The following is a 14,025-nucleotide window of genomic DNA, read 5'->3' on the forward strand; positions in this document are numbered from 1 at the left end:
TTTGACTGAGCCTATGGTCATCAGCTGACTGAATGTCTCCTTACGTGTCTCGGTGTCAACTGTCTGCCCTTTTTTAAACTGGGGAAATGGTCTGGAAGGTTACACTATGGGGAGAGGCTATGCAGCTGCAAGTTACTGTTGTTGAATACACAACCAGCAGCTCAGCCTGACACCTAAATAGGGGTTATGACACGAAACGTGCACTGCTGCCTGGCTTGCTGTATTCTTCCAACCTCCTGCTTGTCTACTTTGCATTCCAGCATCTGCAGTATTTTTTTTGTCTGTAACCAAACAGGTGATTATTTGACAAATTAACAAAGAATTGAGACTCCAAAATAAAACGTCTGACGGCTTGGGACGGTTTTTCATCCTCCATACGTTTTCCAGCTGAGGGGGTAAATCCTGGAGCCTCTTCCCTCCCAGCTCCTCGTCTCCATGGCGACGCGCCCCGCCCCTTTCCCAGGGCCGGATGTGACGCGAGGGAAGTGAGGCCCAACAAGGCCAGGGGGCCCGCCTGGGAGTGGGGAGGGAGCCGAGATGATCCCGGTGGAGGACGCGTCGGCCCGGAAGAGGCACATTGAGGAGAAGCTGCAGCAGGTAAACGGCGGGAAGTGAGTGAACGGCCGCACTGGCGGATGTCCTCGCATTTCCCCCACAGTGTTAACAGCTGTCACCCTCGTGAAGCCCTGACGCCAAGGGGCGGGGGTGGGGGTGGGGGGAGAGTGTTTGCTCGAGCGCTTGTGGAGGGTTTAAACTAATATGCCAGGGGGATGGGAAACTTCTGTAAGGAGTCAGAGAAGGAGGGAGCAAGGTCAAAATCAAAAGGTAGAAAAGGCAACAAGAAAAGTAATAGGCAGACAGAGAAACCAAGGACAAAGTTCAGACAGGGCTATTGATAACATAGTCAAAAATCACACAACACCAGGTTATAGTCCAGCAGGTTTAAATGGAAGCACACTAGTCCAACACTGGTATTTCCAAATCATCAATAACATATATTGGGAGAGTGACAATCCATGTTAAAAAGACAAGCTTAAAGGGTTTGTGCCTTAAGATGTGGAGCAGTACTGTGGATGAACTAGTCGTGCAGTTAGATGTAAGTGGGTAAGGTATAATTGAGATTATGGAGACATAACTGTAGGGTGACCAGGGATGGGAACTGAATGCCCTGGGGTATTCAGTATTTGGGAAGGACAGATTCAAAAAGTGTGGTGCTCAAAAGCACAGCTGGTCAGGCAGCATCTGAGGAGCAGGAGAATCGATGTTTTGAGTATAAGCCCTTCATCAGGATTCTCCTGCTCTTTGGATGCTGCCTGACCTGCCATGCTTTTCCAGTACCTAACTCTTTGATCTCCAGCATCCGCAGTCCTCACTTTCTCTTTTAGGAAGGACAGGAAAAAGGAAAAGGTGGTGGAGTGGCATTGCTGGTTAAAGAGGAAATTAATACAATACTGAGAAAGAATATTAGCTCTGACAATGTGAAGTTTGTATGGGTAAGAGTTGAGAAATGTCAAGAGACAAAAAATGTCAAGTAGGTGTCATAACTGGACCCCGAACTGCAGTAGTGATGTTGGAAATGGCATTAAACAGGAAATTAAAGATGCATGTGATAAGGAAATATAGGTGATTATGGGTGATTTTAATCTGAACATTGGGCAAATTAAATTAAGCACAGTACTATAGAGGAGTGTATATTAGATTAGATTACTTAGTGTGGAAACAGGCCCTTCAGCCCAACAAGCCCACACCGACCCTCTGAAGAGCAACCCACCCAGGTCCATTCCCCTACACCTAACAACACTATGGGCAATGTAGCATGGCCAATTCACCTAACCTGCACATTTTTTGGACTGTGGGAGGAAACCGGAGCACCTGGAGGAAACTCACGCAGACACAGGGAGAATGTGCAAACTTCACACAGTTGCCTGAGGTGGGAATTGAACCTGGGTCTCTGGCACTGTGAGGCAGTAGTGTTAGCCACTGTGCCACCGTGCTGCCCATATGGGATGGTTTTCTTGACCAATATGTGGAGGAACCAACTAGAGAGCATCTTAGACTGTGTACTGTGTAATGAGAAGGGAATCACGGCCAATCCAGCTGTGCGAGGCCCATTGAGAATGAGCAACTGTAATGTGATAGGACTTTATAACAGAGCATTTAGAAAGCAGTGGCAGGATCAGACAGAGTTAGCGTGGATGTATGAAGGGAAAATCATGCTTGACAAATCTGTTGGAAGTCTCCAAAGATGTATTGAGTAAAGTTGACAAGGGGAGGCAGTCGATGTGGTATGTTGGGTCTTTCAGAACGCATTTGAGAGTCCCGTATAAGAGATTATTGTGCAAGATTAACGCACATGAGATTGGGGAAAGTGTATTGTTATGGAGAGAGAACTGGTTGGCAGAGAGGAAACAGAGTAGGAATTAATGGGTCCTTTTCAAATTTGCAGGTAGTAATTAGTGAGGTGCCACAGGGATTGGTGCTAGGATTCCAGCTATTCACAATATATATTAATGATTTGGATGAGAGAACAAAATGTAACAACTCAAAAGTTTGCAGATGAAACCAAATTGGGTGGGAGGGTGAGCAGACGAGGATGCAGAGATCCTTCAGCATGATCTGGACAGGTTGGGTGAGTGGGCAAATCAATGGCAGATGCAGTATAATTTGGATAAATGTGAGGTTATTCACTTTGCAAGCAAAAACAAGAAGGTAGGTTATTGCCTGATTGGCTGTAAATTGGGAGAGGGGACTGTGCAGCGGGACCTGGGTGTCTGTGTGTACAAGTCGCTGAAGGTAAGCATGCAGGTGTAGCAGGCGGCAAATGATATGTTGTCCTTCATTGTGAAAAGTTTTGAGTACAGGAGCAAGGATGTGTTGTTGCAGTTATACAGGGCCTAGGTGAGGCCACACCTTGCGTAGTGTGTGCAGTTTTGGTCTCCTTTTCTGAGGAAGGATGATCTTGCTCTCGGGAGTGCAATGAAGGTTTACCACGCTGATTCCGGGGATGACGGATTGACATATGAGGAGAGATTGACTAAGTTAGGATTGTTTTTCCTGCAGTTCAAACAAATTAAAACATGAGACAATGAGAGTCCAGAGACAGTGTATTCCTGTTGGGGTGAACGGAAAGGCTGGTAGATGTAGGGAATGCTGGATGACTAGAGGAATTGAGATTTTGGTTTAGAAAAAGAATGAAGCATGTGTCAGGTATAGGCAGCAGAGATTGAATGAATCTGTAGAAGAGTATCAACTCAATAGGAGTATACTTTAGAGAAAGTAGGAGTATACTTGAGAGAAATCAGGAGGGTGAAAAGGGAACATGATCTAGCTTTGGCAAATATATTAAGAACAAAAGGGAGAGAATAGGGCCCCTCAGATCAGCAAGGCAGCCTGTGTGTCGAACTGCAGGAGGTGGTGTGGTGTAAAATTCCAAGCAGTGGAATGTGGTGAAACGGTTAAAAATTATGTCCCAATACATGTGTGAATCTAACCGGAATGGAGGTGTTGCTTAGTCCCGTGTGAATCTTCTTATCTGTATGTAACCAGAATGGAATGTGTTTTTTAGCCTTGCTCTGCTGTTCACATGAATGTTTATATCTGGAAAAGAGTATATCAGCTGGAAAAGTCTCCAGTTCGGTGAGTCTGCTCCGGGGTTACGTTTAACCGCCGAGCGTGGGTTGTTGGCAACCGCTCTACGAGAACTGACGGCTCCCAGTTCCGGTAACATGTAGAGTGAGTATAAGCCAGACCCGGGAGTCTGCTCCGGGGTTACGTTTAACCGCCGAGCGTGGGTTGTTGGCAACCGCTCTACGAGAACTGACGGCTCCCAGTTCCGGTAACATGTAGAGTGAGTATAAGCCAGACCCGCTGTACCTGGTTGTGGCGACGCTGCGGGGAATAAAAAGCTGAAGCATATTCTAGCAGACTCGCCTCTTGGTCGTTTGTTCTGTGTCAGACTACTCTCCTACGAACCTGACCTTGAGAATTTTTTAAAACAGGTGGAGGAGATTTTAAAGGAGTATTTTGCATCCGTGTTTATTATGGAGAAGGATATGTAAGATGCAGAATGTGGGGAAGTAGGCATCTTGAAAAATGTCCATATTACAGAGAAGGAGGTGCTGGATGTCTTAAAACACATAAAGGTGGATAAATCCCCAGGACCTGATCAGGTGTATCCTAGAACTCTGTGGAAAGTGATTGCTGGGTCCCTTGTTGAGATATTTGTATCATCGATACCCACAGGTGAGGAACCAAAAGACTGGAGGTTGGCTAACGTGGTGCCACTGTTTAAGAAAGGTGGTAAGGAAAAGCCAGGGAACTATAGACAGGTGAGCAAGTTGTTGGAGGGAATCCTGAGGGACAGGATTTACATGTATTTGGAAAGACAAGGACTGATTAGTGTCAGCTAATCTTGGGAAATCATGTCTCAAACTTGACTGAGTTTTTTGAAGAAGTAACAAAGAGGATTGATGTGGGCAGAGTGGTGTACATTCAGTAAGGCATTCAACAAGGTTCCCCATGGGAGATTGGTTAGCAAGGCTAGATCTCATGGAATGCAGGGAGAACTAGCCATTTGGATACTGAACTGGATTGAAGATAGAAAGGGTGGTGTTAGAGGATTGCCTTTCAGACCAGTGGATCGGTGCTAGGTCCACTGCTTTTTGCCATTTTTAAAAAAAAATTTTTTCCACAAGTTTACAAAAGAAAACTAAAAAAAGACCCAAGTATAAACATTGGTATACAGTTAAATCTTAAATAAATGATAATCAAAATCTATCAAACAAGAAAACAGAAATACCAAGAGAAAAAAAAGACAAAACTCAACTAACTACTCATCTAACTTACTAACCAGAGTGTATCATTAAAATTCTTACATTATTCAAGAGAAAAAAAAATCCAACGGATAACACATAAATTGAGCAGTGATATACATGCTCGGAATGTGTTAACATCAGATCACAACAAAACCCCTATTTATCCAAAACATCCCAAGCATTGAGCATATAAAATTCACAAAAATAAAAGCTCTTTAGTACATTCAGATCAATATAATAAAAAGAAAACCATTTCTAAAAAATATAAAACATATTTAAATGGAGATCTTCCCACTTATTCCCAGGGGGCATCACTTCCTTTCCAAAAAACCTATCATAACTTCTCCCACCCAGTGCTCCACCCTTGACGCAGGCACCCCACGATAGGATAAAGAAAATTCAAGTATACTACTGAACTAGAACTAACAGTGAGTACCCTATCCCCCACCCACACCTTCACCTGGATATATTTGGTAATGTTAATACCATATATGAACATATATGACTATAAAATTGCAGTCTCAGCAAATAATAATTAAATATATTAATACAAAATAACAGGGGAAAACAACCCTGCTCCCAAGGACAAAGATAAAATAAAATAAGGTAGCCACCTTTCTCCCCCCCAACTATATTAACTAGACCCCCTGGCCTATATACACAAAAAAAAGGGGGAAGGAAATTGCTAAATAAAGGATGTATAAATAAGTCCTTCTTCCCACCCCCCGGAGATAATATTAAACAGTAAGATAATGAAAGGAAAAAAAAGTGGGGGTAGGGCAAAACAACATCAATTAACTCTTATAGTTTGTCTAAGAGAGTCCAAAAGTTCCTTGGCCTTCTCCGGTGATCCGAAGTTAAACACGGATCCTTCATGGCTAAAGCGTAGTATAGCTGGGTAGCGCAAAGACTATTGAATGTTTAAATCCCTTAAACACTACTTTGCTTCATCAAATGCCTTCCTCTTTCGAACCAAAGCTGGGGAAAAGTCCTGAAATAACATAATCTTGGATCCTTTATGAGTCATGGCTTGTGGATCTTTCCCAGGATTTCTGGAGGCTTCCAAAAGCATCACATTATAGCTCTGCAGCCGGAACAGGATTGGGCGGGGGCGCTGGTTCGAGCCGGGCCCGCGTATTGCGACCCAGTAGGCCCATTCTACCCTTACCTGGCCTGATCCAGCCTCCAGATTCAATAACTGTGGAAGCCACTGTTCAAGGAACCTTGTAAGCTGGCCTCCTTCTGGGAAGGCCCAGCAAACGGATATTTTTTCGACAACCTCGATTCTCGAGGTCGTCAATGTGGTTCTCTAAGGTCCGGACTTGCTGCTCGAGAGTCTGGACCTGATCCACGGCTGATTCTGCAATGGCCTTGGAGATCGCGACATTTAGCTCCGCCCCTCCAACTCGGCATTCAATCTCTTTGAATTTTACCGACTTCGGGACTCTTCTATGAAAGCATCGATCTTTGTGTCGTGTTTGGAAATTATTTCCGCGAGGCTCGCCACTGTAGGTAGGTCCCCTGGGGCGGCTGCGGACACCTTTGCTGCAGCTGGGGAGGGTGGGGGAAGAGCTGCTGCCTGCTGAGAACTGCAGGCTCTTTCCCCCTAGTCATTTTTACAGGAGACTGAACTGTATAAATTTAGTACTAAACCACTAATTACATTAAATAAAAACTATTTTTAGTTGATTTGGTGAGTGTGGTGGGGGAGGGTGACCCACTTTGCCTAGGTCTTGGGAGGAGCACTATAGACTCAGACTTGCTGAGTCGCCGCCATCTTGGATCTCACGCTTTTTGTCATTTATATAAATGATTTGAATGTGAACATAGGATTTATAGTTAGTAAGTTTGCAGATGACACCAAAATTGGAGGTGTAGTGGACAGCAAAGAAGGTTACCTCAGATTACAACAGGATCTTGATCAGATGGGCCAATGGGCTGAGGATTGGCAAATAGGATTTAATTTAGATAAGTCTGAGGTGCTGCATTTTGGAAAGGCAAATCAGAGCAGGACTTGTACACTTCATGGTCAGGTCCTAGAGAGTGTTGCTGAACAAAGATACCTTGGAGTGCAGGTTCATACTTTCCTTGAAAGTGGAGTCAGAGATATATCAGATAGTGAAGAAAGCATTTGGTATGCTTTTATTGGTAAGAGCATTGAGTGTAGGAGCAGGGCGATCATGTTGTGGTTGTTCAGGGCATTGGTTAGGCCACTTTTGGAATTTTGCATGCAATTCTGTTCTATTGGAACGATATTGTGAAACTTGATATGGTTCAGACAAGAATTACAAGGATGTTGCCAGGGTTGCAGGATTTGAGCTGAAGGGAGAGGCTGAATAGGCTGGGGCTGTTTTCTCTGGAGTTTTGGAGGCTGAGGGGTGACCTTTATAGAGGCTCATAAATCATGAGGGGGGGATGGGTAGGGTAAATAAACACCATCTTTTCCCTGGGGTGGGGGAGTCCAGAACTAGAGGGCATAGCTTTCGTGTGAGAGGGGAAAGATATAAAAAGGACTGAAGGGCAACGTTTTCACACAGAGGGTGATACGTGTATGCAATGAACTGCCAGAGGAAGTGGTGGAGGCTGGTGCAATTGCAACATTTAAAAGGCATCTGGATGCGTGTATGAATAGGAAGGATTTAGAGGGATGTGGGCCAAGTGTTGCGATTAGATTAGGATATCTGGTTGGCATAGATGAGTTTAACCAAAGCGTCTGTTTCTATGTTGTACATCTCTGACTGTCTGAATGAAGGGGGAATCTCATAGAGCCTTATAAAATCCTAACAGGACACGACAGGCTAGATACAGGAAGGATATTTCCGATAGTGGGTGTGTCCAGAATGACCTACATATGATCTAGACCCATAGCCTAGAGGTCACCAGTCTGAGGATTCGGACTAGACCATTTAGGACTGAGATGAGGAGGCATTTCTTCACCCAAAGAGTGGTGAGTCTGTGAAACTCATTACCATAGGAAATATATGATGGCAAAACATTGAATGTATTCGAGAGGCAGCTAGATATAGCAGTTGGAGTGAATGGGATCAGAGGTTATGGGGAGAAAGCAGGATGAGGCTATTGAGTTAGACCATCAACCAAGATCATAATGAATGGTGGAGCAGGCTTGAAGGGCCAAATGGCCTCCTCCTGCTCCGATCTTCTATGTTTCTGTTGCATTTACCATTACTCAGGAAGTGAAATGTCATTGATTAGATGCACATTTTCAACTTTTCATTTCATAAACAGGAGCAAGAAACCTTGTCATTCATAAGAGAAAGCTTGGAAAAAAGTGACCAACTGACAAAAAATATGGTAAGTCAATGTTTTGTACATTCGGAGTAGCATTATGCTGGTAGTGTGGTCAGTGACAGGGGTTTGGTGAGCTGTTAGAAAAAGTATCAGTACACTACAGAATCTGATTTGGTCATACCTCATGTATATGTGAGCTAAATGGCAGTGCATCACACTGACACATAGCCATTTCATAAGGAGAATCTCATGTGTGATCCTGGATTGTCAGAGATAATGGTGTGAGTATTGCTGTTTATGTCAACCTCCTGGGATAAGAAAGAAACTGGGGTTTGTAGAATCAACTGTTTCCCTTATCCATCTGGGTGATAGAGACCAAGTGTTTGGAAAGTGCTGTTGAAAGAGGCTTAGTAGGTTGTCATGGTACGTCTTCTAGGTAGTAAGCACTGTTACTATGTATAGTTAATGGAGAGAGTCAAAGCTGAAGGTGATGAGCTGGAGTATGAGTCAAGCAGCTGCTTGGGCCTGGATGGTGTTGAGATTCTTGATTGGTTTTTGGACGTATTCATCCAAGCAAGCGGGGAGTGTGCTATCATACTCTTGCCTTGGGCCTAGTAAATGATGGGCAGGTTAGTGGAGGTGATGGCCTAGCGGTATCATTGCTGGACTGTTAAACAAGAGACCCAGGTATTGTTCAGGGAACCCAAACTTGACCCTGCTGTGGCAGAAGGTGGAATTCGAATTCAGTGAAACCTGGAACTGAGAATCTAATGTTGACCATGAATTCATTGTTGATTGTTCGAAAAACCTATCTAGTGTCCTTTAGGGAAGGAAATTGTCATCCTTACTTGGGCTGGCCTACACGTGATCTAGGCGAAAGTGGGTACTGCAGACGCTGGAGATTCCTGATGAAGGGCTTTTACCCGAAATGATGATTTTCGTGCTCCTCTGATGCGGTCTGACCTGCTGTGCTTTAATCTTGACTACACACAATCTAGACCCATAGCAAAGTGGTTGACTCTGGGCCTTTAGGGATGGGCAATAAATGCTGCCATAACCAGTAACTCCCTCATAGAATCCCAATCCCTAACTACTATTTGTGCCTACAGGCATGACATGGGTAGTCCAGTTCAGCCTCGGGTTAGTGGGAATCCCTAGAATGTTGATACTTGTTTCATTGTGGTAATGATAAAGGGAGATGGCTAGATTGTATCTTAGTGGAGTGCTTTATATGTAAATTTTTTCTATTTTATCATCTCTTTTTGCATAATAAACTTCTGTTGTTAAAACTAGATCCGCAGGATTTTGCATTTGTTTCAGGGACCATCTCGTTAGATCATAACCTTTTTTGTTCTCAAGCCAAATCTCAGTCTGTATGCTTCAAATATTTGTCTAATGTGTAAGAGATCATAGTCTTAGCAGATCATAGGTCTGCTGTCTCATCAGAGAGACATAACTAGTGGTGATTTAACCTGAGGGTCAGCACATTTTGGGCAAGGGGAACATTTGAGAAGGAGAGTTCTTCATGGTATCCTCAGCTGGTGTGGAAATTGAACTCAAATTGTTGACGTCACGACATTGCAAACAAAGTTGTCCAGCCAACTGACTTAGCTGACAATAATATTTATCCAGCAAGTAGAACTGGAAGAAAGGAAACCAGAACTTGGGATGTCATGGCTGGAATTATTTATGATACAATCAGAAATGAGCTAGAAGAAACAAAGGAATCTGGAAAGTGAGGAGAAAGAAAAATGAAGTGTAGTGGACATAGAGTTTAGAAAATGTGAAATTGAAAGGAAAAAAAAAGAGGGAAATGGAATTAATAAAACTCTCTACTCCTAAAAGACAGAGAACTTAGACAACTTGAGTTGGCCAAAGAACAGTTTAAAGAAAAGAGGGATGGAGGATGATTCTGATTATACTGAGTGATGTGCTTGGTGCCTAAATTTACTGAGGTGTTTTATCTCATAGATTCACAGACATTTACAGTGCAGAATGAGGCTATTTAGCCTATTATGACCACCGCAATCAACAAAGATCTGACCAACCTACTCCCATTCTCCTGCACTGACAGCAGACATGCTGTATCCTGAGGGGGGAACTGAGAGACACTCTGTTGCGTAACAGTAAAATCTTTACTCCCCATTCCAGGTTTCCATCCTTTCATCGTTTGAAAGCCGACTGATGCAGTTAGAGAATTCCATCATTCCAGTCCACAAGCAGACAGAAAATCTGCAGCGCCTGCAGGATAATGTGGAAAAAACACTGTCTTGTTTGGATCATGTCATCAGCTATTACCATGTGGCTAAGGATACAGAGAAGATCATCAAAGAAGGGTGAGCAGGTTTGGAGCGAGAAAGTCAATTTCATTCACTGACTGTTCATGTTAGTCAACAACAACTCCTTTATTTGCATTGTGCCTTTAATATATTAAAACTTCATGTCTGTGAAGAGCTTGAAGTTTGGCACTTAGCCAATGAAGGAGAAATCACAGGCAGTATTAGGTTGCATTTTAAGAAGGGCTCTAATTGATTTTTCTGGGGGTTTGGCGAATTACAAATATGAGGGCTTAGACAGCAAAAAGACATAGCTGCCAGTACAGTGGAGACTGTTTCTCCTCCATTTGCCCATTGTATAATTGTTTCTGCTTTTGTCCATTGCCTTGTTCCTCCAGTTCCTGGCACCTTACTTAATGCCAGTGGAGCATTCCCACAAGGACTTCAATTATCCAAGTGTATTTTTTATTTCTTTCTCTCACTTACTCTTTCCCCCCCCCCCAACCCTGTTGAATTATAGAGTTTGGGGGTTAAACTGTGGGCTTTCTCTGAAGACCTGAGGTACAGCCCTTGGGTGTTCTGAAGCATTTAATTGGAGGTGTCCTATTGGCAGTCATCTCTGAATTATTTGAAACGAAATGCTTAAACATCAGATGACAGGTTTTTCATCATATATGTTGACTTTCTGAATTATGCAGTTATCACCTATTTCCAGGTTCCAGTCCTGAGATACACGAGACCTGATGAGATGTATTTAAACTGTTGCAGTCCCTTTTGAAGTTCTTAATAGAATAAAGGGTTTCCTTTCTTCAAGTTTCTATCTGTGCCCATTGTCCCCTATTTCAGCATATACCCTTTCTCTGAATATACCCTTTCTGGTTCTGCTAATTAAAATCTGCATTTCTAGGTGAGGTTTGCTGATTTGAAATGGGATATGCTGGTTTGAATTTAACAAAATACTTTTGTTAAACTCCCCCACGGTCATATTGGGTGATTGCTGAAAAAGAATCCAGTTAGGTTTCTGTCAACAGATGAAGATAATCTGTCTGCAGCTTGACCTTGAAAGCTTTGTTAAAATTGTTCCTACTTGGCACAGCTGAATCTAACTGTTACAGCCATAATTTGATTATTCATCTAAGTTGTGATTTTACTTGTCATATTGTTTCTATAACTGAGATTTAATTTTACTATGCAGTGTACATCCCATATGACCGGAGATGGGGAGGGAAGAGCCAACATCAGGCAAATAATACTGAATTTATTATGGTCATTTTCTGTGATGTAATGCAATGTAAACATTGCATGGCAGCTATGCTAGACTGTCTTTTTTTCTGTACCTTGACCTTTTCAGTAATTTAGCCTTCATATTAAATATGAGTATGTTTTTGAGGGAAGTAACGTTTAATCTTTCCAAGTTGCAAGTTTTGTTTATCTAATTTCTCTCTCTCTCTCTGTCTCTCTCTCTCCTGTTGTCTGATCAGGCCTGCTGGAAGGCTGGAGGAGTATCTGAACTGTATGGCAAAAATTCAGAAAGCGGTGGAATACTTTCAGGACAACAATCCAGACAGCCCTGAACTAAATCGGGTGGTAGGTTGAAGAGGCAATTGGGTGTACAATAAGTTGTGGGGGGTGGGGGGGGGTTTAGCTTTTATTTTTCTTAGCAAAAGTAGGATAAGCCACTGAGAGCCTGAATCTCAGACATTTGAAAGAGCTGACAGTTTGGATCATAGGAGTGGACTATGAAGCAGATTCTGTTAGCTGGTTACTTTTAAAGGAACTCTTTAAAATCTACAACCATCAAGACTGGTGCACCAGGAGTCAGAAGTGGTTTGTAACTGTGGTCCTTTTAAGTGTTGACTGTGTTCAAGAAGATCCATTGGGACAGGCCTCCAAAAATGTGTCTTGAGGAATGAAGAAACTTGAAGGGGTTCAGAAAAGACTACAAGGGCGTTGCCAGACTTGGAGGATTTGAGCTATAGGGAGAGGCTCAATAGGCCAGGGCTGATTTCCCTGTCGTGTTGGAGGCTGAGGGGTGACCTTATAGAGGTTTATAAAATCATGAAGAGCATGGATAGGATAAATAGACAAGGTCTTTCCCCTGGGGTCGGGAGTCCAGAACTAGAGGGCATAGGTTTAGGTTGAGAGGGGAAAGATACAAAAGAGACTTCAGGGGTAACTTTTTCACACAGAAGGTGGTGTATGGAATGAGCTGCCAGAGGAAGTGGTGGAGTCTAGTACAATTGCAGTATTTAAAAGGTGTCTGGTTGGGTATATGAATAGGAAGGGCTTAGAGGGATATGGGCCAAATGCTGGCAAATGGGACTAGATTAGGTTAGGATATCTGGTTGGCATGGATGAGTTGGACCGACGGGTATGTTTCCGTGCTGTACATCTGTGATTCTCTATGATTCTAATTGATTAAGCTAATACCACATGTCTGTGGGGAGGGGAGTGATGTAGCGACTTGTGATTATGCAAAACGTGACTCTGTCAATTATTTCAAGTGAAATTCCCCTTTTTATTTGAAGTATTATTTAGCTGTAAATTCCGATTCTGATCCATGTTAATGTAAAAATTATACAGGTAAAATCCTGTTGGCAATTCCTTCATTTTGGGGTAATTCAGTAAATTTGTAAATGGAACAATAATGTATGGTGCAATGCAGGATATAGTTCAAAACAAACAGGATTCCTTTCCTGCTTTCTGCTCTGGTAACTCCACTTACCAGTTTATCACCCTGATTGTTCAAAGCACCACTGGAAACTAAGTGGTAAATTTGAAACGGGATCAAGCTTTGCTGTACTACTTCCTGCAGTTCATTAAGAAGGGGACAGTCACTATCTAAACATTCATGTGAAAATTGACCATTTACAGTGAGGTAGCAGAACTAACAGCATGTGGGTGTATAATTGTCAGGGCCTTCAGGAGAAAAGGGAGCCATGGTGATGGTCTGTATGACAGGAGCATCAGTTTGCATCAGAACTGGGAATAACATGATTCCAACACTACATGAGAACAACAGATTGTTGAAATCTTTATTGCTGCTGTCTTTCAACTGGATACTATATGGAAATAGGAAGCTACCATTTTTCCAAAGCAGTTGAGATCCTCTCTTTGAAAGAAATTATGTTGAGGGTCAAGTTTGGAGACAGCAGAAAGATTAGATATCTTTGCCATTCTTTGAGAAATATTTAACTTTGGTTCATGTTTTGCAGAAATTTCTTTTTGAGAAAGGCAAGGAATCTTTAGAGTCAGAGTTCAGAAATCTCCTGACCCGCCATTGCAAAGCAGTGTCACCTGTTGTCATACTGGACCTGATTGCTGGAGATGATGAGATCGAGACCACAGATGATACAGCGCTGAATCTTCTCCCTGAAAATATCCAGCGGGATTTGATCTGCATTTCAATGTGGCTTGTTGAATATGGAAGGAATCTTGGTAAAACCTGTGACATATCTGTTTAAAAAGATGTAAAGCTACACTATGTCCAGCCTTTGATTTCTCTCTGCAGGTTTGAGAGATTATTGTCAACTATGTTAATGTTTTCTGTGAATATATCAAGGTATCCATGTGTATAGCTCCCAGAAACTTGCCACCCAGGTTGATAGGGTTGTTAAGAAGGTGAACAGCTTTTATTGGTATAGGGGTTGAGTTTCGGAGCCATGAGGTCATGTTGCAGCTGTACA

At 42.8% G+C, this 14,025-nt stretch overlaps 1 protein-coding gene across 9 annotated transcripts in view; it reads left to right on the forward strand.

Moving 5' to 3' along the window:
• Positions 1–507: 507 nt before the first annotated feature.
• The window catches only part of exoc7 (exocyst complex component 7), a 37,168-nt gene continuing 23,650 nt past the window's right edge, over positions 508–14,025 (forward strand). For 8 of the 9 annotated variants that reach the window (XM_043715142.2, XM_043715137.2, XM_043715139.2 and 5 more), the window contains exons 1-5: positions 508–597; positions 8,061–8,126; positions 10,215–10,399; positions 11,821–11,926; positions 13,555–13,777. In XM_043715142.2, the coding sequence (XP_043571077.1) occupies positions 538–597; positions 8,061–8,126; positions 10,215–10,399; positions 11,821–11,926; positions 13,555–13,777 (640 nt within the window). In that variant the 5' untranslated portion in view covers positions 508–537. The remainder of the gene's footprint in view (positions 598–8,060; positions 8,127–10,214; positions 10,400–11,820; positions 11,927–13,554; positions 13,778–14,025) is intronic. The other variant, XM_043715149.2, reaches the window with a different exon arrangement.

Source organism: Chiloscyllium plagiosum, unplaced genomic scaffold (assembly GCF_037043375.1).
Source record: "Chiloscyllium plagiosum isolate Xiang-an unplaced genomic scaffold, Cpla_swu_hap1 HiC_scaffold_25, whole genome shotgun sequence".
Classification (NCBI taxonomy): Eukaryota; Metazoa; Chordata; class Chondrichthyes; order Orectolobiformes; family Hemiscylliidae; genus Chiloscyllium; species Chiloscyllium plagiosum.